Raw genomic sequence first — 26609 nt, 5'->3', positions numbered from 1 at the left:
TTAGACTGTGTTTTCAGGTATTTATGATTAAGGTAGAAGGGGGTAAGCAGGTCTTGGATCGAGCCTAGAACATGGACGGGCTCCTAAAATTTAATATTTTATATAGGAAAACATGATATATATTTTTAATCATTTGTATACTTTCATATTTGGTATTTTTTAGCTTTAGGAGAGGTTGGGGACTCCACATTTTTACAGACTTAAACACACTTACAAAGGGTCTAAAGAAATTTAATTTTATATTGAAAAAATAATTTTAAATAAATATAAAATTAATAAAATTAATGATTTAAGATGTTATTTTTAATTGTCTCCAAACAGGACTTAAATCATTAAATGTATCTTGAAATTTTAAAAGATTCAGTTTCTTAAATTATATAAATTGATAATTCTTCTTCTTATGTTAAGAATTATTTATGTGGAAGAGTTGTAAGAAAAGAAGGAAAACACTAAAAAATTTATCGTCCCTAATAATTAGTGGTGTAGCTGACAACTTATCTACTTCCCGGTGACAAAGATAAATTTTAGTGCAAACACAAACCTTGATCTTGTAACCTCGATTTGTTCTCATGATAAGATAATGGGCAATTCCGGATGGGTGGAAATCTCTAGGCACTCGCAGAGACAAAGCATAGCATCCTGGTTTACTCGTGCTTTCTCTCACCATAAAAGATCCTACAGGCTCTTGAGCCAACACTTCCAACGCTATTTCCCTGCAAAAATGAACACGTTCAACAATCACCTACTTAAAGAAATTTGTAATTAAAAATCACTTCAAAGTTTTTAGAAAAGGAGGAAAGGGAGGGGGGAAAATATATGTACAGTACATTTTTCTAACGAATATCTTACTCGAGTAAGTTTGAAATATTTGATTTTACTTATGATTTATGTGAGCTTTCTGGATCATCGATTTATATAAAATTAATTTCATTTTGAATAAAATAGCCCTTTTAAAATTATGCAAATGTGTCGACTAACCTCGGTATTCCTGCTTGGAACCAAGGTGCACCCTTAAGTTCTTTCTCTTCAGACATCTGAGCGTGAAGAGAATCGTATCTGTACAAAAGTAACGAAGAATAGGGTCAAATATATATAAAATAATAATAATAATAAATTGAAGTTATTGTAATATACCTTTCCGGTGGAGGTGGGGGTGGTGTGCTGCTGTTACTACTGCTATGACTTATTCGTTTTCCTCTACATCCTACTGATTCTGATTTATCGTCCCCCGATACCACAGAATCGGAAAGAGAGGGTGCACTGTGGTCACAAGAAGACTGAGATGACCTCTTACTGCTGAAATCACTAGAGAGTTCCAATAGACTTTCTTCATCAGTGGCTGGTGCCGTCGGTAACTGGCTCGTTCTACACAGTTGGAAGCTCTGTATAAAAATAATTTAATCCTGTATAAATTTATTTAAAAAAACAAGTCTTAATACAGCCATTTATAATGTACAATGCCTGTTATTTCGGCATTTATATATTATATAAATCTGTGTTTAAATTTTAAATGAAATTCTTTAGATTTCGCCTACTTCATAGCTTTGAAAGTAATTTTTATAGATAAATAAATGAGAAAAAGGACCATAAAATAGATTCCTGTATACGATTCTGTTGTTAAATTACATTTAAAAGTTTAAAATTGTCACTAAAAACTCACATTTTTCTTAGGAGAGAGTGGATTAATCTCTTGACTGTTTTTTCCTTCCCAATTTGAAGCTTCGTTAACGTAACCCCCCGACAGAGGACGATTATGACTCATTACTTTTCCATCAGATTTTTCTCCAACGTCTACTGTTTTCAGCAGGGGTGGTTTTTCTTTCATCTGCTTCCACGTGTTCAGTTCTGTAGGAGAATTGTTATCTTCGCTGCTACTTGGAGACCACAGATCACCGCTTGTTGCGTCACCGTTCGTTACGGAAGTTGTAACTTGTAGAGCCAAAGAAAAGTTACTGTTCCTACCGAGGAATGTTGGAGATGATGATCCTGAAGAAGAGGGATGTGCAGAGTCGTGGAATGTTCCATTATTAGTAGTCACAATGTCCATGTCGGGGTTAGATGATGTGTTGAGTTCTAAAACGCTGCTGATTAATGGGTCATTATGGCGTGTTTTCCCTACTATCTTCTTTGCCTGAAATTGTAAATATTGTTTCATTTCTACTGAATTGTTATAAGATTACGTAGAACACAGAACAAAGTAGAAACAACAAAACTAAATTACGTAGAACAAAGTATAAACAGCATTCAACACTGACTTCTGTATATCCTCATCTTTTTTTTATTATCTGACAAATATAGGATTATGCTATATGAAAAGTTTTTCATTATTAAAAACTTTATTTCAAGAGCGTCATAAAGAAAATAAGTAATGAAAGATTGCATAGATTCTCAGCGATCCCACTCCAACCCGAGACTTAAGGTTGATTAGTGTGAACATCAAACGTGAAGTAGAAATTAACCATAAAAATTCTGATTTACAGCCTTTACTCTTCTACAATTGGAAAAGGGAGCATAAAATGCATCCAACAACAAAATATTCGCGTTTTCAGCAATAAAATTGGCGACACACTACCTAAAAATCCACTTGATAGAATTAAAGCTCTCTCTCTTCTTCTCTCGGCTGCTCCTCTACAATTCAAAGACAAAAGGATGAAGAAGTTTTTTGCCAGTACAGACCCACTCAACAGATATTATTGGGATTGGTTGCTATGGTGACGAGAGTTGAACCAAACTAATGTGGATGGAACAAGACGTGGAGATTAGGGTGATGTCGGTATTGCTGTCTACACTCTAGGGATCCCCACAGGTGGATTCAGATCCACGAAGATTAAGCAACAATCTGTCAGGGATCGAATGACTTTTGCATTTATCACGTTACCGACCTGAAAGATTATAAGCGAACCAACGTATGTTATTAACACATATTATGATCATTGATCCTCTTTACTTCAGAAACTTTCTAAGCTTCTTCCATTCACCTAACTTAAACTTATAGAATCTAATAATTGTAAGCATCTTCTATAATATTTTCTAGTTTAATGTAGTCCTATAATAGGAATAAAAATTCTATTTATTTCCTTATTCTGCAATGTTGAATATAAGCAAAATTAAACCTCCGTTTTCCTATATTCAACGTAGTTTAATAACTTATAAAAGAAACCTGATAACTAAATATTGTTTATTTTAAAAACTTTATAAGGTTATAAAAGATTTTTTGGGCTTTAAATTGTTATTTCTTTCTAATCTCATTGCTTATACTATAACGTTCTTCCTCCCAGAAGAATTTTTCTCTCTCTCTCTCTCTCTCTCTTTTTTTTTAACTTAAGATGCTGGCTAAGATTAAAAGAATGAAACAAGAAAACCAGTCGGTATGAAATTCGATATCTTAGGTAGTGAAGTAGTTTGTCAGGTGAGCTTCTTCTGACGTGTGCTTCATTCTAAAGAAGCGTCAGTAAACTTTGTAACCTTATATCTAAAATTTCTTCCATACATTCCCTTTTGTTACATAAAAAGGATTTTCAAAATAGCATTGACTTCGCGACACGATACTATTCCCTAGACTTATTTGCATAAATCTATTAATTTATATAGGGTAGGGTAGTGAACAGTTTCTACCCCGTATAAAAAAAAGTAAATGAATTTTTTAAAATAAAATATATTATACTTTTTGAAATTTAATTGATATGAAATTTACAGTAAGTTTTATTTATATATAAAATAGGGATTTGAAAGAAAAATCAGCAATTTCGTGTTCTGATCTTGCTGTTATGTCAGATCTAAGTAGATACAGATGAAGGATTTTTTTCCTTTCAAAACAGATCAAAGAGGAATCGATCCTGAAAATCCGATTTCGATCATAAATATGTTGATCAAAATGTTTTTTTTCTTTTACCCCCATAATATAGAAAGAGGAATATATATGTATATTTATAAAAGTATATTGAATCTACGTATTTCACGTGCATTTTATTTCTTTACATTTCATTTTAATTCATTGTTCGTTCTCTCTTGCATATTTCATTTTCGTTATTTACTTTTATCATTCATACATTCCTTTATTAATAAACAATTTTTACAATTCACTTTCACTTATTTCATTCACTTTTTTTTTTTACTACATTTCATTCGTAATGAAATTGGTATAATTTTTTTACAAACGTAATTTTAATGAATTAAACGTGAAAATTACAACGTTTTCTTAAACTTTCAGAAAACGATTTTAAAATAAAACAATAATTTCAAATTAAAATTATTTCTTTATACAAATACTTTTATATTAAAGGAGAAAAATCTCTATTTTATTAAATAATCTCCAATAGAGGATTAGAAATTTAAAATAGAAGGATAAAAAAAAAATGGTATTTTAGAAACGTTTTATACTCTTTCGATTGAAACTGGTGGACTTGAAACCCGCAACTTTACTTAGTTAAATGAAATGCATTGGAACAAAAGCCAACCAACATTGTCTTTTTTTTTATATTGATTTTTATTTTATTTTATTTTATTGCTAGTGTGTCATTGGATTTTTTTCCCTCTCTCTCTCTCTCTCGCTCTTCCTCTTCTTACTCGTTTCTAAATATCATTGACGTTGATCATTTTTATAAACATTTCTGTTGAGAAATATAAAGATCGACTGTGAGACTTTCCGCACTATTGAATTTATAATATATTCATGTTATTCGCTTAAATTGAAAATTAAATTGTGTGTTTCGGATGACGAAATTGTAATATATTTCTTTTCTATTNTAAAAGTCTGCTCTGACTCGCACGTATAACTTATATATATAAAAAAAAAGAATTTTTTTTATAGATTATTACTCTATCTTCGCATCTCATTTTACTCTATTCATCTAGAGCTACTAAATATCACTATAATTACCATGTCCGGCATGCCATCACCATTATAGTCAGATAACAATAGTTATGGATGACCTTGATTATGCTGCATTCCATTCCGATAAGGCACAAGTAAGGTCATATAAAGGTTAAAGAAGATACTGCTAGAATGGTAAATAATTTATTGCTTGTTTAAGTATTCTCGCTCTGTCGGTTTGTTACGATTATTTGTTATTATCTTTAGACACGTGATGCGATTGTGTTTGTATTTTGTTTCGTTTAATGTGTGGGCACTGAGGCAAGATGTTATTGTGACATTAACTTCGTGTAATATGAAGATCGGAGAAGTAATTTAAATGTTAAGATTTTAATTTGAGTAATGCAACGCTGGGAAAGATAATTACCTTGTTTATACTTTATAATACAACATTTGACTATGAGAAACACAAATAAGGGACAACGTCAAAACATGAATTGTTACTCGTAATTAACATCAAATTTTCACATTTTCTTAATTTAATTGTATAATTTACTCTTCGGAGAGATGAATCTTCAACATTCACGAGGTTTTATATTTATTATAATTATTAAATTAACTTATGTATTTAAGGTTTATTTTTTTCCTTCCCTCCCTCCCCTATTTTGTATCACATAGTATACGAATTATTATTCCACAAATTATAAAGTTAGTTAGTTAGTTACCCAATTAATTTAATTTGTAATTATAAACGAATATAGAAACGATATAATCGATAATAAATCATTTAGCATTATCGACAATTTACTTTCCTTTAGAAAAAATTAACCGATCGTTGATTGATGTTCTAAGTAAAAATTAAAGTAATTTTAAATGTATGACATCACGTAACAAACTGCTAGTTAATCATTGTCTTTTTTTTCCCCCTCTTCTAAATAGAAACTAAAAATTTTTAAAGACGTAAACATGTAATCAATAATGTATAAGTCATGCTTTTTTTATCGTGACAGTTTTGCATTTTTATATAATGAAAATCGAACTTAATATTGATAAATGTTTCTAATATATTAATTAAATTTTTTCGTTTTTTTAAATAATAATTTTTTAAATAAGAAATTAAAGTTATATTAACGAGAAAAACCTTTGACAAGCACTCATATTTGATCAATAAATACCTAATGAGTTATTAATATGTATAACATAAAATCATATACAAGAAACCTTACTTTAAAATATTAAAATAAAGGTTTAACTAAGATATTTTATCAGTTAAATATACACAAATAGTATAAAAAGTATTAATATTTTAATCAATAGTTAATTAATTAATATCTATTAAATTTTAATTACAATTTTTACTACTGTATCCCTGTAAAAATAATTTTAATTAAACGTACTAACAGTTCATTCATAAAAAAATTAATGAATTAAAAAAATGATAGTAGCACGCCCTAAACTTGAGTAAAAATAAATAAAATTGATTAATAAAAATAAAAAGAAAAAGAAATTTTACTACTGCACGCCTGAAGTGAATGATACAGACAAACCATAACATTTCTGCTAATCAGTTCCATTCACGCGCTGATAGTGAATGAAACATATTAATTAAAATGTTTATACGTAAAACACGAGATAAATCACGTGCCAATATTAAGAGAGAGAGGGAGAGACTTTGAAAAGAATTAAAACTAAATGAAAATATTGATAAAATAAGTAGTTTTATATATACTTAGAAGCGCAATTAATTAAAAAAAATAAAGAAACGAAATTAATAAAAGTTTTTATTAAAAAATATGCAAATATACGCCTTATTAACGAAAATGAATGAAAAGTTGAATTNAAGTTACAAGCAATATAAGGTTAATGGTTTATTAAAAGTAATTCAGTAATTAATACAGTAATTTATTATTAATCGTTGAAACTATTTAATAAATTAAGTGTCCATTAACAAAATCATAGAGTAAAAAACAGAAAATCAATTGTTATAAATTTACAGAATTAGCATTGGGGCATAGAAGCAACAAAATCTAGATGCAAAACTATATTTTTGCATCTAGATTTTGCAGTTTTTGCATATAATTTTTGATTTTTCACTTGATATTACCGAGTTTTTTTCCGATTTTTAGTTTTTATGATTATTTTATTCTTAAACGAAAATATAAATGAATAATTTCCCACTCGATTTTACCGATTCTTTGCCTAATTTTCCTAATTCCGGTCTACTTTTTGCCGATTCCTACGCAATTTTAGTATCTTTCTACCACTTTTCACCCGAATTTTTTTCTCCAATTAACGCATTAATAATCGATTTTTTACAGTCGAATTTACCGAACGGAATAAAATTTTACACAAAATTACTCACGACTCACCATCAATATTTGAATATTACAACTAGTTAAACCGTGGATAGATAATTATAGGGCAACTAAACTACCGATTAGGCACCCATTAGACCAAATAATTCCACAAACATTACACGAGAACCCCTGGAAACCACTAGAGAAGACCAGTGACTTCTTTAACCAATTATCCATAATACCCACAGCAATAACTTCGTTACAAATAAAGAGTCCCAACCGCTCACGTGGTACAATACACAAGTAAACAGTGTTACTAGAAACGAAGGGGGTGTGCAACGTAAACAAGTGACGAATGCTAACTTCTTAGCAAGGCACCAACTTAATTAGAGAAGAAGTAGTCACCATACATCTTTTGAACTCGTACAAAGGGACCATTGTTTAGAAACTAATTAAAATTTCGCAATCATAACCAAGGGAAAAAATATAATAATAATAAAGAAAAAGATAAAAGAGGCGCCCGATCTCGTGTCTAAAAATTGTAGAAGTGTAGCTGACCCTCAGACGTCTGCGCATGTAAAAATTTCAAAAAGCTCGAGCACGCTCCGTCGCTTACTTATATAGTTAAGCCGGCAACAACTTCGAGGGTGTTAATAATATAAACTCTTATATCTATAATTAAAGACGGGATTTTCTACAGTTTTCTTAGTAAAATTAAGTAATAATGTGTTAAAATTAATATTTTAAACATTTTTTAACGATTTAATATAATGTATCAACAGAAAAAAAATCCGTTTTATAAAAGTTTTATTAACCGGTAGTATTGCCATTTATCTTTCATTATTGCACTCTATTAAATTGATTTTTTTTTCGTTTCAGTTTTTTATGCGTTTATAAAATGTTAAAAAAAATTCAAATTTCAAATATAATGACGTCATTCGATTTGAGATTTTTAAATTATTTAAACGCAATTTAAAATGAACGCTATTGATTGGTTCAAATGATCGCATTATTGATGACGTATTAAATTTTTCTAGTATTATTGTCTTGTCGAATTAATTATTAATCATAAGTATTTTTTTATTAACGTTTTACTACAGTAAAACGTTAATACAATATTTCTGAAGTGTGTCTGTCCGTTACGCTCTATATAACTGTACGTCGAGACGGAATTTTTCTTAAAAATTGGTTAAAAAAAATATATATATATTTTTTCTCTTCCCCTGTTCTGAAGCAAATCATTTTCCTTCCAGGTAGCATCTGATTTGCAGTCTGATCACTGTGTAAACTAAAGATATTACACTGTCTGACCACCACACCCTTTCTCTCGCAACCCACCGAGCGAAAGTAATTTATTTTAAACATTTTCATACATGGACCACTCCGCGAAACTCATTTCCCAATCGGCAGTAAAGTAAATAAACATACTAACTTGTACTTTTACAAATATAAAAAAAAAAACCAGCCTGGAAACACTAAGTAAACATCCTGGTCAATTTTTAAATTTGTTCCAGATTGTAAAGTTTAGTCTAGAAAACTACGACCAAATGCTATTTCGATGATTGTCATCCTTTTCCATAATAGGAAACTATTAGCAACGGTTAATTAAAACTCTTCAGCATACCAAACATTCAACTATTTCGAAGGATAAGACCTCTTTAATTAAATATTTTCCCTTCACAAAATCAAAGAATTTGTTAACAATTATTATATAGTTCCAAATGACCGAATACTTATTGCCATTTTGTTTTACATTTATTATTGTAGAAGAATTAACCTCCGTTTAGAGGGAATTCGAATTTTTTAAGAACTTTCTAAATAGTTTAAACTTTTCGAAGGAGAAATTAATGAGTAGAGGATGAGTTTATAGATATAACAATCTACATTAAAGATTTCTCTACGTGATCAACATCTCGTCGTAAATCGGATTATTGCTTTCTCAAACGTCAATTTTTAAAGATAAAAAAATAATAATTCTACAGATAGCTTATCGATAAATAAATGAGTACGTTTTGTCATATCGGAGAAGTCGCTAACAAAACAAAAAAAAAAAAAAAAAAAAAGGTTCCCNAATACAGAAAAAAAATTTCAGTTTAGTAAGAAAAATACGGAATTTTTTAAAAGAAAATAATGTCATTAAGGCTTGAATTTTTTTACAGATCAAGTAAAGGCTTATTAATGCTTTCAAATAAAAAAAGTAATAATAATTCTTTAAATTTAAAACATTTTTATAAAATTATTCCTTTGAAAATGTCCACTTTTTCACCTGTTCAAATTAAACTTTACACCTTTATTTTTAAGTTTTTAATTAAAAATAATGCTTTTAAATTTTTTAAGAAGAAGAATTCTCATTGAACGTCTTAATAGAGTTAATATATATTTTTTGAAGGTTGTTACAGGATAGTCGGGTGGCAAACAATGTCATTAATTTACATTTTCTTACGGGTTATTTTTTTTAAATTAACAAAACAATTACTTTTCCCCCCTAAAATCTAAATTATATAGACGTGATGCAAAGACTTTGCAACTTAATTAGCCCACTAGAAGCAAGAATAGCGCTGGAAGATAATTTTTTTTTTTTTTTTAAATTAATCGTATAATTTCGTCTCGAAAATTCCTATTGGTTAATATGTAAACAGTATTGAGATTTAAATATATATTCTTACCTTTTCTCATTCGTTAAGAAATTTTTTAAAGGACGATCACGTGACTGTTTTAACGACGTTCGTGACATTTAAATTTTCGTGTCACATGCCTTGGTATCAGCCAATAGAATTCGATAAATTCGAACTGAGACGTGATTGCGTGACCTTTTCGTTAATCTTAAATTATTGATTTATTCAATAGAATGACCCATCACAAAGTTCGTAAGTTTTCAGAATCATACGATCACGTTTCAATTTAACTTTCAAAACGCTCTTATTGATTCGTAGTTAAGAGTGCCGCGTGATTATTGGTCACGTGACGCGCCCCGATTTAACGTTTCCCCACTCTCATTTCTGCCGTAACGTGATTATACAATTTGAAATTCGAAACGTAATGCGATCACATGACACTTTTTAAAAATTTTTTAAAAGATTTTTTTAAAAAAATTTGAAAATATTCGTTAATTCCATCACGTGATTTTACAATAAAAAAATTTGAATTTCAATTCCGTCACGTGGCAATTTTACTCGGTTTTATTGGACTAATCGAGTCGCGTAACACGCCATATTTAAAAACGTTCTCTCATTGGTTTCTGTAATCACGTGATTCGAAAATTCGAAATTTAAACGTCCACGTGGTAATTTTAAACACAATTTTTTAAATTTTAGATACGGGCTTCGTAAGGAAATACAAACTAAATTAATTATTTTTTTTTATTTTTTTCCCTCCTCTCATTTTAATTAGATCAATTAAGTATATATTTTAATGAGTTTAGAAAATTAACAAAGTAAAAAGAATAAACAATATTAAATAAATAATTTTTATGTAAAAAGGACGAAGAGAAGAAAATGAAAGATCAATAAAGTAAACACAACCTATACCCGAAAACCATTTTTGATTAATAATAGCTTTAAATAGCTTGCTACACGAATATTTTCCAGCATCTATCTATACTAATTGCTTATAAATGAAAACAAGTTACTGTCACAGACACAAAATTAATAGCGTGATGAAAGAGTTATTAATTTTTGTTAATAACTTTAAGGATAAACAATTTTCTTTCAATAATATTTTTAATTCTTCTCTACTATTAATTAAACTAGATATTCAAGAATGAAAAAATATTATATATATACATATATACACACACATCTTTTAACATTACTTGACCTTCTAAAAAAATGAGAGAAAATGTATATAAAATAATATTTTATATACAATTTTTTTAACATTAAGTAAAATCGAATGAGTGCTATTTAAGTGATTCTGTATCGAAAATTAATATATTAAAAGGAACCATTACCTTGTCATAACTAACCACACCCCTATTGTCTTGATATTATTTTAGATAATAAAGAAGATATTTATAGAAAGAAAAATTTCAGAAGAGAAGAAAAAAGAAAGTTGTACGCAGTTGAGAAATGTAATTTTATTTTATTGACTTTTAATCATTTTTTAAAATAGATAAGAAAATTAGATTTATAATATCGTTTCGTGTACTTAATAGATTATTTCTTTTTTTATATGTAATCCTAATAGATTTTTTTCTATGAATAATCTTTATAATTTTAATTAAATTGTTATTTATTTATCGAGTGAATTCGATTTTTCCAACCGGTGGCTCGCGATCTATTAAACTTTTAAGATCTTTTAACGGCTCTCTCAGAGATCGAAAGAGGTCCTATAACTTAAATTTGAGGTCCCTGTATGTAAATACATTGCTTTTCATAATATAACAGAAATTCAACGGAATAATAATTTATTAAAACTGTTTTTTTTGTTTTTTTTTGAGGCTCTAGCTAAATGGTCTTACTGTCCTCCCTGTGTTAAATTCTGTCTTCTATAGAAGCGAGTAGTTTGTATCTATCTATGCTTAAATATTTATTGTCAATATTTGAAATTCTATACATTTTCGCTATCTTCATTAAAAGATTAACTCTTTTTTTTATCAATATACGAGTATTTTAATTTACTTTCTTTTATGCATAAGGTTCTTGTATTTACTTTTCTTTTTAAGAACAAACGAAGAAAATCAACACAATTTTTCTCTTTTAGAAATCCATAAATCTGTATCTTTCTTTCTCTTTTTTCTTATATAAATATTCAATATTTTTGTTACTTCATATATAAATTAAATATACTTTTTTTTTTTAAATTTCTTTCCTATTTTTCATGCAAGCGTATCTGTAAACACGATAATATCTCACTTAGCTGGCTTTTTATGGCAAAGACAATCTACACTTATACTTTTTGATTACTGTAAATTCAATTAGTTGCTCCCTTCACGCATTCTTTCTTATCTCCTTTATTTTCTAATTAATTAATCCTAATAATAAAACAAAGATATCATCCCTGCAACTATTTCAAAATTAAAAATCTTGCAAATCTCCCAGGCAAAATACGATAACAAGACTGCGATTCTTCTTCTATTTTCTCGAATTTTCTCAAGGGAACCAATTATGTTAGCTTTCTACACTCTCTGGCTTCTCTTTCAACAATAGATTATAAACTTCTTCTTTTTTTATTATTATTATTTTTTTCCTTTAAAAAAATCTGAATACGCCGTTTTCTATACAAAACAGAAAAGGGGAGAAGGGAAAAAACAGAGGGAGGGGAAGAGAAAAAAAATCTATTTTTTGAAAATTTTATTGAAAAATCTTTCTTTTACTATAATATATGTTAGAAAATTTTAATATAATTTATAACGTAATTCCCAATACGCCTAAAGGCTTAATTTATATAAGGTTGCATTCTTATTTTAATTAACTTTAAAAAAAAAAGGGAATGGAATGACTTACATAAGATAAAAGTCTGCTCTGACTCGCACGTATAACTTATATATATAAAAAAAAAGAATTTTTTTTATAGATTATTACTCTATCTTCGCATCTCATTTTACTCTATTCATCTAGAGCTACTAAATATCACTATAATTACCATGTCCGGCATGCCATCACCATTATAGTCAGATAACAATAGTTATGGATGACCTTGATTATGCTGCATTCCATTCCGATAAGGCACAAGTAAGGTCATATAAAGGTTAAAGAAGATACTGCTAGAATGGTAAATAATTTATTGCTTGTTTAAGTATTCTCGCTCTGTCGGTTTGTTACGATTATTTGTTATTATCTTTAGACACGTGATGCGATTGTGTTTGTATTTTGTTTCGTTTAATGTGTGGGCACTGAGGCAAGATGTTATTGTGACATTAACTTCGTGTAATATGAAGATCGGAGAAGTAATTTAAATGTTAAGATTTTAATTTGAGTAATGCAACGCTGGGAAAGATAATTACCTTGTTTATACTTTATAATACAACATTTGACTATGAGAAACACAAATAAGGGACAACGTCAAAACATGAATTGTTACTCGTAATTAACATCAAATTTTCACATTTTCTTAATTTAATTGTATAATTTACTCTTCGGAGAGATGAATCTTCAACATTCACGAGGTTTTATATTTATTATAATTATTAAATTAACTTATGTATTTAAGGTTTATTTTTTTCCTTCCCTCCCTCCCCTATTTTGTATCACATAGTATACGAATTATTATTCCACAAATTATAAAGTTAGTTAGTTAGTTACCCAATTAATTTAATTTGTAATTATAAACGAATATAGAAACGATATAATCGATAATAAATCATTTAGCATTATCGACAATTTACTTTCCTTTAGAAAAAATTAACCGATCGTTGATTGATGTTCTAAGTAAAAATTAAAGTAATTTTAAATGTATGACATCACGTAACAAACTGCTAGTTAATCATTGTCTTTTTTTTCCCCCTCTTCTAAATAGAAACTAAAAATTTTTAAAGACGTAAACATGTAATCAATAATGTATAAGTCATGCTTTTTTTATCGTGACAGTTTTGCATTTTTATATAATGAAAATCGAACTTAATATTGATAAATGTTTCTAATATATTAATTAAATTTTTTCGTTTTTTTAAATAATAATTTTTTAAATAAGAAATTAAAGTTATATTAACGAGAAAAACCTTTGACAAGCACTCATATTTGATCAATAAATACCTAATGAGTTATTAATATGTATAACATAAAATCATATACAAGAAACCTTACTTTAAAATATTAAAATAAAGGTTTAACTAAGATATTTTATCAGTTAAATATACACAAATAGTATAAAAAGTATTAATATTTTAATCAATAGTTAATTAATTAATATCTATTAAATTTTAATTACAATTTTTACTACTGTATCCCTGTAAAAATAATTTTAATTAAACGTACTAACAGTTCATTCATAAAAAAATTAATGAATTAAAAAAATGATAGTAGCACGCCCTAAACTTGAGTAAAAATAAATAAAATTGATTAATAAAAATAAAAAGAAAAAGAAATTTTACTACTGCACGCCTGAAGTGAATGATACAGACAAACCATAACATTTCTGCTAATCAGTTCCATTCACGCGCTGATAGTGAATGAAACATATTAATTAAAATGTTTATACGTAAAACACGAGATAAATCACGTGCCAATATTAAGAGAGAGAGGGAGAGACTTTGAAAAGAATTAAAACTAAATGAAAATATTGATAAAATAAGTAGTTTTATATATACTTAGAAGCGCAATTAATTAAAAAAAATAAAGAAACGAAATTAATAAAAGTTTTTATTAAAAAATATGCAAATATACGCCTTATTAACGAAAATGAATGAAAAGTTGAATTTTCTTTTTTGAATGCGTGTGTTAATCATCTTCAACATCAGCACGCGCGCAAACAGCACGCGTTGTTATAACAACCACATCCATCGTCTGAAGTTGGAGAAGCGGAAAATGAGTGAAGTTCCTGCAAAGGGTTGTTATAGCAACGAGGCAGTCTTATTAATTTCTCATGCTATGCGAGTATTGAATTTGCAATATGACACCTGCATAAGCAGATGAAGGACAGCGAAGATTCGAAATGTTTTACAGTCCTTAATTGTTTTTTTTTTCCTTTCCTTTTTCCTCCCTTTCCTCTTTATATATATATATATTACATAATATAATTGAGAAATTTCCTCGTGAATACTCTATCAAATATAAATTAATAATGTTAAGCAATTTAAATGCTGATTTTTAATATCTTTCAGCGCATTAATTTCACTTAAAGCTGACTAAACAGGTAAAAATTAAATTCGAAATTAATAAAAATAAATCTATCATACCGTTTTATATCCCAATAATAGTAATGGCTGTTGATTTTTATAGCACTGTTCTTCTGTGTAAAGCCTCATTATTAATGCTTTTGTTATAATCATTAACTAGAAAATACGATTTCATTCCACGTTGGATCCATACCAAACCACAAAAATATCATACGCCAGATCGGGATTATTCCAGACGAGTGAGAGAAGCAAATTGCGATGCCAGACTTTAATGCCATCAATTGTTGCTGGAAGATATAACGTCTGACGTCATCAAAGATGTCCTTCGATTGTGTCCTTTCCCACCTGTGTGACTCAAGGTTACACACCTGGACTCTCAGACGACAGGTTATAAAAGGGCAGGAAGTAAGATGAATAATCTAATTAAACGTTTTCGCCAGTAGAAAACGAAATTATAACTATTAAAATTAAGGTTTTTGACATTTTAAAAACGAAATCATCATCCGTGATTTATGTATCCACGTAGACCAGAAAAAGGAGGGAGAGGGGGAAGTGTCATTACGTCAGGACCAAAGAGGTGGAGTGGATCGCACGAATTTAATATCATCAACAGCATATTGTATATGTTATACATTTTACATTAAAATTTTTGGGATGAATCACTGAATGACTCACCAACAAGCTAAAGACGTAAAGGGCCATTAAAGTGATATTTGGCAATGAAAATCCCACGTGCAGTAAAGCCATTCATAGAGAGTAAAGAAATTTTATATTTTTTTATGGGAATTTTTACGGATTTAAACAGTTCACACAAATAAATTTTATTTTCCATCCCTCACATTTATTTTATTACTCGCTACTATTTTCTTTTTTCTACTGGTTGCAAGCTTATTATTCATAACTTTCACTTCTCACCATGTAAAAAAAAAGAAAAAAAATCTTAAAACTCAATTTAGAATTTTAAAATTGCTGCATATGAAAATATATAATGCCGATATGAAGTTATCATTGAGCTAAAAATAATCCTGTTTACTCTGAGAGTGAATTTATTTCGATGAACAGTAACTTCTTTTACGTAAATCTTCATCAGTATGATCTTGCATCAGAAGAGTCGAATAAAGGCAATATCTCCCACTCACTGAAAATCGAACCCAGGAGGAAAAAATAAAATAAAAAAAGATCAAGACTGTAAACAAAACTCTCAAAAGAACTTTCAAAAATCTGACAGAGTATAAACAAACAAATAATAGGAATTTAATAATCTTATATTAATATGAATAATATTATAAATTTTTCTACACGGTAATAAAGTAAGTGGCAAAAATCAGTCTTTTTTACAATTTAAGAAAAAAAAGACTAAGAGGAAATTTTGTAAAAAATCATGCTATTGGCATTGATGAAAACAATGATTTATATGTAAAAAAAAGTCAATAAAATTCAAAAAAATATTGAAATCAGTAGATAGAATCTGAGTATAATAAATTTTTTATATATTATTTTTTGCACTAGTTTTTATAATTTAAGATTCTGCGATTAAAAGAACCGCTTAAGAGACTTTTTTAAAGATGAAATTCACTTAAAAAGCGTTAAATTAAGAGTAATATAATAAAATAGAAACATTATCTTTAACAAACAGGATGAAAATTTTACACGCGTGATTAAGTTAGAAAATAAATTAACTTAGTAATTTTCTGTTTTAATATTATATTAATAATAAACAGTTTATCTTCACGTCGTGTTATTACTACTGGAGAAATTCTTTTTTTTTTCTCTTTCTTTCTTTCTTTCCTGCATTTATTAATCTATAAATGTATACGAAAGGAGAACGTAAAGTTAATCAATATGATCAAAAATATATAATTTATTTAAACACATAATTTATTCCTTATATAAAACCTGTCATTAATGTTTTTCCAGATCTTCAATATTTAAGATGAATAAGAAGCATGTATTGACAAACAGTACGTCTGACTAATGCACAACTTGATTGATCGGCTAAATTTGTACAATTATTCTGTCTTTCTTATAAAATTAATGTCTGTATATATTCAGCCGGACGAAGGAAAAATAAAAAGGTAAAAAAAAATAATAATAAGTTTTTGTTCGGTTTGTTTTCTCTTCCTCCCTCCCTCCATTTTTTTTTTGTTTATTATCGAAATGGCATCCATTAATAATTCTTAAAGTCAACATCGATCCTGTACAGATTTGTGATTGGACCGGAAATTAACTTGGAAGGAATGGTTTTAAACAAACGTTGTTGACACATACCCACCTAGCAAACATAACGATCGAATCAGAAGGACTTAATTATGGCAACTGTAAATTTAAATCTTCATTCCTTTGACGAATGTTCTCTTTTCTTATCCTTAGATTGAAAGAATCTCTTCCTTAAATTAAAAAAAAAAAAATATCTTATATATATATAGGCTATATATATATTTAAAATCTAACTTCTTATATTTGAAAACATCCCATGTATCGTATAAAACTTCACCCCGTGAGGCGTGTTTGGAGAACGCTTTGTAGTATATCAGACAATGGATATTGGAGGGACATTTTTGCTGATTTTTTAGAAATTTTAAGAATGCTTGACCATTCAAAAAATAATCTTAGTGAGTAAAGTCTCGAATGTAAGCAACTTTCACGAAGTTTTTTCTTTTTTTTTTTTTTTCTTCTTTTTTGAAGATATCTCGAGGACCCTTCGGGATAAACGCACGTGAGAAGTAAAAAGTTTCATATCCACAAAGATTTAAAGATAAGAAAATATTTTGGTCAGTAAATTTTTGAATTTATTTTTNTACACTTTGCCGGTTCTGTTATATATAACAGAGGGAAAGTATGGCGATCGGTCAAAAATGACCTCCCCCCCAATATTTTTACATTTTTGGACTTAGGACACCTTGAGGAAACATCGAGAAATGCAAAAAATTCGGGGGTTTTTCCTGTATGTATGGATGTTTGTGTGTGGGGCACGATTTTGTTTACCATCTTTGAAGCTTAATAACTCCTGCGTTTTTTGTCGAAAATTTCTGAAATTTTGCAGGTAGGTTTGTGTAATAGTGGGATTGATGCTATTAAATTTTGGCGGTTAAAGGTCGAGGGGTGGGGAAATACAGGGGATCGTGTGTCATACCTCGAGTAGTGTAGGACTTATTGACGATTTTACTCGTTAGCCTTTACAATTTTTTATAAAACCCAGCCCTACTCTAAGTTTTTTGCCATTTTATAACGAGTAAAAAATTTTATAACAGATGACACCACCAAAATTTTAAACGTTTCCGGGAAAGTTAAGCAACTCTTCGCTGAATTTCCATAATGACAAATTGAATTTTTTTAACTAAAAAACGAGATAAAATCTCAGAGTTTTACTACAGAATTAGTAAATTTAAAAAGTAGATAAATCATTTTAGAATAAGACACGAGAATGAGCGTGCCTCAAAATTTACGTGATTCAAAAATTTTGGTATCTTTGACGATCTTTCCCATTTGGAGGGTACTTAACGCCCTCGTTTCTCCCCATCTCCCTCTCGTAGTGTCGTATGTTGGAGACACTTTTGTCAATTAGGACGTCGCTTTTAATTTTATGAAGTCTTCCTTTTGTTTGAAGGCGTCGAGTAGAATAATTAAAAATACCAGCATGATGTCTCTAAGGGGAAGAAACTATCTCAAGTTTGCAAATCTCTATGTTTTTTGACATTTCGTAAGATTCTCGTTAATTTTTCAGAAAAAAAAAAATACATTTTTAACAAGAATCTCGTAATAGATTTAATGATTTATTAATACGAATATGACGACAACGAGGATCGAGGAGAGACGAGCAGACAACCTTACAGACAATTAAAATTAATACATATATAATTTTTCTCGATTGTAATTAATGTTAGAGATGTGTGTATGTATATATATATATATTCTGAATTTTTAAGGAAAAATTAAGAAAACGTGGTGAATTAATTTAATAATTTATTAATGTAAATATAAACGTTGACAATGACGATTGTGAAGAGACCGCAGACAGCCTGACAGACGGTTAAAATTAATACAGAAAAAAAATTTCAGTTTAGTAAGAAAAATACGGAATTTTTTAAAAGAAAATAATGTCATTAAGGCTTGAATTTTTTTACAGATCAAGTAAAGGCTTATTAATGCTTTCAAATAAAAAAAGTAATAATAATTCTTTAAATTTAAAACATTTTTATAAAATTATTCCTTTGAAAATGTCCACTTTTTCACCTGTTCAAATTAAACTTTACACCTTTATTTTTAAGTTTTTAATTAAAAATAATGCTTTTAAATTTTTTAAGAAGAAGAATTCTCATTGAACGTCTTAATAGAGTTAATATATATTTTTTGAAGGTTGTTACAGGATAGTCGGGTGGCAAACAATGTCATTAATTTACATTTTCTTACGGGTTATTTTTTTTAAATTAACAAAACAATTACTTTTCCCCCCTAAAATCTAAATTATATAGACGTGATGCAAAGACTTTGCAACTTAATTAGCCCACTAGAAGCAAGAATAGCGCTGGAAGATAATTTTTTTTTTTTTTTTAAATTAATCGTATAATTTCGTCTCGAAAATTCCTATTGGTTAATATGTAAACAGTATTGAGATTTAAATATATATTCTTACCTTTTCTCATTCGTTAAGAAATTTTTTAAAGGACGATCACGTGACTGTTTTAACGACGTTCGTGACATTTAAATTTTCGTGTCACATGCCTTGGTATCAGCCAATAGAATTCGATAAATTCGAACTGAGACGTGATTGCGTGACCTTTTCGTTAATCTTAAATTATTGATTTATTCAATAGAATGACCCATCACAAAGTTCGTAAGTTTTCAGAATCATACGATCACGTTTCAATTTAACTTTCAAAACGCTCTTATTGATTCGTAGTTAAGAGTGCCGCGTGATTATTGGTCACGTGACGCGCCCCGATTTAACGTTTCCCCACTCTCATTTCTGCCGTAACGTGATTATACAATTTGAAATTCGAAACGTAATGCGATCACATGACACTTTTTAAAAATTTTTTAAAAGATTTTTTTAAAAAAATTTGAAAATATTCGTTAATTCCATCACGTGATTTTACAATAAAAAAATTTGAATTTCAATTCCGTCACGTGGCAATTTTACTCGGTTTTATTGGACTAATCGAGTCGCGTAACACGCCATATTTAAAAACGTTCTCTCATTGGTTTCTGTAATCACGTGATTCGAAAATTCGAAATTTAAACGTCCACGTGGTAATTTTAAACACAATTTTTTAAATTTTAGATACGGGCTTCGTAAGGAAATACAAACTAAATTAATTATTTTTTTTTATTTTTTTCCCTCCTCTCATTTTAATTAGATCAATTAAGTATATATTTTAATGAGTTTAGAAAATTAACAAAGTAAAAAGAATAAACAATATTAAATAAATAATTTTTATGTAAAAAGGACGAAGAGAAGAAAATGAAAGATCAATAAAGTAAACACAACCTATACCCGAAAACCATTTTTGATTAATAATAGCTTTAAATAGCTTGCTACACGAATATTTTCCAGCATCTATCTATACTAATTGCTTATAAATGAAAACAAGTTACTGTCACAGACACAAAATTAATAGCGTGATGAAAGAGTTATTAATTTTTGTTAATAACTTTAAGGATAAACAATTTTCTTTCAATAATATTTTTAATTCTTCTCTACTATTAATTAAACTAGATATTCAAGAATGAAAAAATATTATATATATACATATATACACACACATCTTTTAACATTACTTGACCTTCTAAAAAAATGAGAGAAAATGTATATAAAATAATATTTTATATACAATTTTTTTAACATTAAGTAAAATCGAATGAGTGCTATTTAAGTGATTCTGTATCGAAAATTAATATATTAAAAGGAACCATTACCTTGTCATAACTAACCACACCCCTATTGTCTTGATATTATTTTAGATAATAAAGAAGATATTTATAGAAAGAAAAATTTCAGAAGAGAAGAAAAAAGAAAGTTGTACGCAGTTGAGAAATGTAATTTTATTTTATTGACTTTTAATCATTTTTTAAAATAGATAAGAAAATTAGATTTATAATATCGTTTCGTGTACTTAATAGATTATTTCTTTTTTTATATGTAATCCTAATAGATTTTTTTCTATGAATAATCTTTATAATTTTAATTAAATTGTTATTTATTTATCGAGTGAATTCGATTTTTCCAACCGGTGGCTCGCGATCTATTAAACTTTTAAGATCTTTTAACGGCTCTCTCAGAGATCGAAAGAGGTCCTATAACTTAAATTTGAGGTCCCTGTATGTAAATACATTGCTTTTCATAATATAACAGAAATTCAACGGAATAATAATTTATTAAAACTGTTTTTTTTGTTTTTTTTTGAGGCTCTAGCTAAATGGTCTTACTGTCCTCCCTGTGTTAAATTCTGTCTTCTATAGAAGCGAGTAGTTTGTATCTATCTATGCTTAAATATTTATTGTCAATATTTGAAATTCTATACATTTTCGCTATCTTCATTAAAAGATTAACTCTTTTTTTTATCAATATACGAGTATTTTAATTTACTTTCTTTTATGCATAAGGTTCTTGTATTTACTTTTCTTTTTAAGAACAAACGAAGAAAATCAACACAATTTTTCTCTTTTAGAAATCCATAAATCTGTATCTTTCTTTCTCTTTTTTCTTATATAAATATTCAATATTTTTGTTACTTCATATATAAATTAAATATACTTTTTTTTTTTAAATTTCTTTCCTATTTTTCATGCAAGCGTATCTGTAAACACGATAATATCTCACTTAGCTGGCTTTTTATGGCAAAGACAATCTACACTTATACTTTTTGATTACTGTAAATTCAATTAGTTGCTCCCTTCACGCATTCTTTCTTATCTCCTTTATTTTCTAATTAATTAATCCTAATAATAAAACAAAGATATCATCCCTGCAACTATTTCAAAATTAAAAATCTTGCAAATCTCCCAGGCAAAATACGATAACAAGACTGCGATTCTTCTTCTATTTTCTCGAATTTTCTCAAGGGAACCAATTATGTTAGCTTTCTACACTCTCTGGCTTCTCTTTCAACAATAGATTATAAACTTCTTCTTTTTTTATTATTATTATTATTTCTGTTTCATTCTTCTTATTTTCTTCTTTATTTCATTTTCTAAATTTTTTTTTCTTTTTAAATTATTTCCAACATTGTTGTAATCATTTCCAATTCATTTATTATTTAATTTTTTTTTCTTCTTTTGTTTTTAATTCATAAATTTCAAATATTGTTACGTAAAGTTTGACTTTTTATTTCTTATTTGTCTATTTTTTATTCATACGTTTCATGCATTGTTGCGTAAATTTTAATTCGTCCATTTCACACATTGTTACGTAAGCTTTCATTCACAATTTTTTAAAATCCATTTCACTTGCCGTATTTTTTTTTTCTTTTTAATTCATAAATTTCTTCTTGTCTATTTCGCATTTTCTTTTCAAGAGAATTTGAAAACGATCAAAAATGTCATTTTCATCCGTACATAAATCAAAACTTTCTTTATAATATTTATATTTCTCTTCAAATCCGATTGCCCGTGAACTTGAAAACGATTTTTTAATGAAAAACTTAGGGAAGATTTTACTCTCCTTCAACTTTTTTATTATATATTAAATCCAAAATTCTCTCTTAAAGGTTTAAATGTATATATACTTTTTAATTCATAAACGATTCTGTTAATGAATAATTCAATATCAAACAGTTGTACACGTTAATAACAGATGGCGTGAGGTATAATATAGAAGAGAATAATGTATAAAAACCTGAAAAAATTCAAGCATGATACGTAATTTATAAGTGGAATCTCTTAAATATTACTTGAACCAATTCGAAATTCTTTAAGATATAAACAAAGATAACATTTTTTTAAGTCTCTGAAGGAAACTAAAGTACTATTTTCTTCTTTTTTTTTTCTGATTATGATTCTGGACGACAGATTTGGTGGAGCGTATACTTCAATGAAGTGGGGCTTTGTAATAATTGAGTGGAATACTATTAAACGCTAAAAATAGATCTAACTGCAGACGTAATGTATGGCCATTCTGACGAAAGCTTCCAGGAAAATTACGAGGAGTTAGAATAAAGTAAAATATTGTCTATCAAGTCTAGAAATCTCTGTTTATTTATAAACCGCGCCGTTTATTCTCCAAACATTCGTTTGAAAACTTAATATTTAACATGACCAAAAATATTAGTGAAGGGGGGAAACTCTAGATTAATCTAGGATATGATGCCTCCTGTCACATCACGTCTCGTCTCATTGCTTTTGATATTAAAAATTCCTCACTGGAAGATGAGATTTAAAAACTATCCTTATAAGTCAGCATGCTGTCTTTATTATTTCCATTTTTTTTATTATTATTATTTTCTGCTTCTTATCATGAAATTACTTATTTTACTTCTTGAAAATGTTCTAGAAAAATTTTTATTAAGCCAAATAATAAGTTTAAAACTTATCATTTAAGCCTGGAGGCCAGATAGGAGCTTATATTGTACGTCTGGCTTATCCTTGATATTCAAGATCTAAACATGGAGGGTACCTTTTATAAGTCGAACCCGAGGGCTTTATGCATTGAAATGTAGAGTCTCTTTAGACGAGTGACGATTTTAAGATGTCTAAAAAGGCTTTAAATATCATAAGCAAAAGATATTTTAGGATAAGGGTCGATACTTTCAAAGGGTGTTGTATGATGAAACTGTGTGATTGAAACCGATATTAACTAAAAAACCCTCAATCCCTATTTACCATAATTATCTATTTATGACTTTTGGGATACTCTAGAACATCTCCATAACGTTACTGGTAAGACGACGATGCTTAAAATTCTCTCGACAGACTTTAAAAAGTACCACTTCAATTAAGAACTGATAAAAGGAATTCGCTTTTTCTAATCAATCTGAGAAAATTTCATATTATAAAAGTACTTTTTTTTAAAGAAAAATCTATTTTAGATTTATTCAAAGATAGTTCTGTTGCATCTTTTTTGTCATATATATAAAAAAACCAAATTTCAAAAGGGAGAAGAAAGTTAAAGTGGCAATCGAGACTACACATGTCGACAAGAATACATTGAAAATGGTTATTTAATACTCCCATTTTAAAAAATGGCATCACTTAAGGAAGGATATCCATTTTCCTTCTATACAAAAAAAAAAAAAAAAATCCATTCTTAAAAATATTCTTTAGAATTAATTTCGTGAAAGTAGCAACGGAATTTCTTTTGATATTCTCCCTCTTTCTGACTTTTCCAATGCTACTTTTACAGCAACAAGTGCTCGAGGTCACGCTTAAATGAACTTTCTCCACTCTAAACCACCGCGACTTTTAAGTATCTAAGTATTAATTATTTTTTAAAAAATATATATACAGTACATACATAAATTATTACTACAGTAGCATCACACGCTAAAAACTCGTAGGAAGTTGCAGGATAGAAAGAGAGTAAGAAAAGTTTGTAGGAGGGTGGAGAAGCGCAAGAGGAAGATGATGAGTTTAAAAAGCCAGTACTTACCCATTGCCTAGATGATGATATTACATCATTCGCCGTTGCCTCCTTTCCCAGTAAGGGAGAACCCGTCATCAAGCTGTTACCAGCACCGCTGACGGCAGTAGCTTTGTTGTCTGTCGTTTCTGCAGTGTCAGATGTGTGCCACGGCTGGCGCTGCTGCTCCAACTGTCGACTGATCAAGTCGTGGAATGAAGAAGGTTGCTGGCGCTGTAGTTGTTGGGCGTAGGCCATACGAAAAGCACTACCCACCAATGTACTTAGTTCTTCAGCCTATAACGATACACGTGTTGAGTTGCTCAACTACTTCCTGTTCTTTCTACTTAATTTAAATTAAGTCGAATCTTAATTACAACTCTAATTTTTCCTATATATATATATATATATATATACACACACACACACACACACATATATTTTTTTTTCTTTTATAACTTGTTTAGGTGATGCAAGGGGGGTAAAATATAGCTCGTGCCTGCTTTAATATAAACTGTTTTCTTCTTGGAAACGTGTTCAATTTCCGCTGATGTGTTTATTGTCTTAGTAAACTGTTTATTTTTAAGGTTGAGTAAGTTCGACTTCCAGAAGAAGAGTCTGGGTTGATAGGGGTGTTTGTTGGATAACTTCTTCGAGAGCGTGCCCGAAAGCTGTTTTTTTTTTCTAAGCTAGAAAATGTGGTTAAGAGTGTAACAAAACATGTAAAACGTAAATCTGGATAAAATTAGCTTAGGGAAAGTTACATTTAAGTGTATTCTATGGGAATTCCTTCAGTGGAAATTGAGTAAAATATGTAATTAACAGCGATCTAGATGGGAAATTTAGAGTAAAATTTATCGAAACAATTTATAATTAACTGAATTATGTTTACTGTGGGGCATTCTTATTAAAATAAATAAATAAAATTACTACTAAAGGAGGTAAGAGCAATATAACTTGGCTCTCTATTTTATCAAAAATGTAACATTTTCTTTAAAAATTCTCTTCGTGAGTAGGCTTATTTTATCAAAAAACATCGCAAAAAAACACATTTATCTGCTCAACTTAAAAAAACCACAGAATAAAACAAAACTTTAAATTTAAATAATCAGTGTGAGAAGATACTTATCAGCTACATATGTTAATCAGTAGAAAAGATGTGTCTTAATTATCTAAAGCTTATATATAGACTCAGAAACGTATTGTTATATATTATAAAATGCGATTAATAAATTAAAATATATGGATACAAGAATCTTAAAAAAAGCAGCTGAAAAATTTCTACTAGTTTCAGCAAAGAATGCGCTACTATAAATAATTAATAATACACATACTCGACCCAAAAAATCGATATTTCTAATCAACCTCTAACCATTCATACAGCAGTAAAAACTCATAAAATTATACGTCTCGCACTATATTGTTTATGAAAATTAATATAAAAGTGTACGGATTTAGATGGGTTTCGTTTTGAAATGTGGACGGATAGACACGCAGACGAACATAAGAGAGTAAAGTTTAATGATCGTAAGAAACATCATTTAAGACAATCGCGTGATATTGTCTACTTAGTGGGCCTTGGAAGGAGGAAAAGACACTTTCTTTCCCTTTCGAACCATGTCATAGGCATTGATGTTTATCGTTGTGTTACCATAGCAATAACTATTTTTTCGTCACTTTCTAACCTCTTTTTTTTACAACTCGGCATTATTTTCTAAGCAAGAACAGCGAATAAAAATACCTAAAAGTGGTTTAATTTAGCCTTTGATACTTATTACTACAATAGTACCCCTGATAATATCTTGCTGTTTCTTACAATAGCGTAACACGTAATTGGAAATTGTGAGCTCAAATCCTCATTTCTAGACGATTTTTTCGGTAATTTGTACATTTTAAATCGGTTCTAATTTAATACCACAGTAGCACATTTTTCAGAAGTGAGAACATTCTCATCCCATATTCCCTTCGTGCCATCTACCGAATGAAAGTGGAAACAAATTACAATTTACGCTAATTCGAAGCGATTTTTCGCGAAATGGTCCAACTCTCTTGCTTAATTATCCTTTCTTCCATCGTACTCTAAAGGATAAACGGCGCAGACTTGTCACTTCATTCTCGTTTGCTGAGTCTGAATTGTACTAGTAGCTTTGTATGTAATTCGGTTGTGAAAAC

At 28.8% G+C, this 26609-nt stretch overlaps 1 protein-coding gene and 1 long non-coding RNA gene across 3 annotated transcripts in view; one reads left to right on the top strand and one right to left on the bottom strand.

The window, feature by feature from the left end:
* LOC111618750 (tensin-2-like) overlaps positions 1-26609 on the bottom strand; it is a 114391-nt gene that overhangs the window by 18572 nt on the left and 69210 nt on the right. For both annotated transcript variants that reach the window (XM_023360312.1, XM_023360313.1), the window contains 5 exons: positions 24468-24734; positions 1661-2131; positions 1135-1382; positions 979-1056; positions 542-713 (listed from right to left, as the gene is read on the bottom strand). In XM_023360312.1, the coding sequence (XP_023216080.1) occupies positions 542-713; positions 979-1056; positions 1135-1382; positions 1661-2131; positions 24468-24734 (1236 nt within the window). The remainder of the gene's footprint in view (positions 1-541; positions 714-978; positions 1057-1134; positions 1383-1660; positions 2132-24467; positions 24735-26609) is intronic.
* On the top strand, positions 11124-17033 carry LOC111618753. The gene is made up of 3 exons (XR_002755640.1): positions 11124-11179; positions 12625-12822; positions 16802-17033. It is a non-coding gene; the product is annotated as an uncharacterized LOC111618753 (long non-coding RNA).

The sequence above is a fragment of the Centruroides sculpturatus genome, unplaced genomic scaffold (assembly GCF_000671375.1).
Source record: "Centruroides sculpturatus isolate CEXI.00-Female unplaced genomic scaffold, Cexi_2.0 scaffold188, whole genome shotgun sequence".
Lineage (NCBI taxonomy): Eukaryota > Metazoa > Arthropoda > Arachnida > Scorpiones > Buthidae > Centruroides > Centruroides sculpturatus.
The sequence above is the reverse complement of the archived record's forward strand: the minus strand, read 5'-3'. Positions and strand labels throughout refer to the sequence as shown.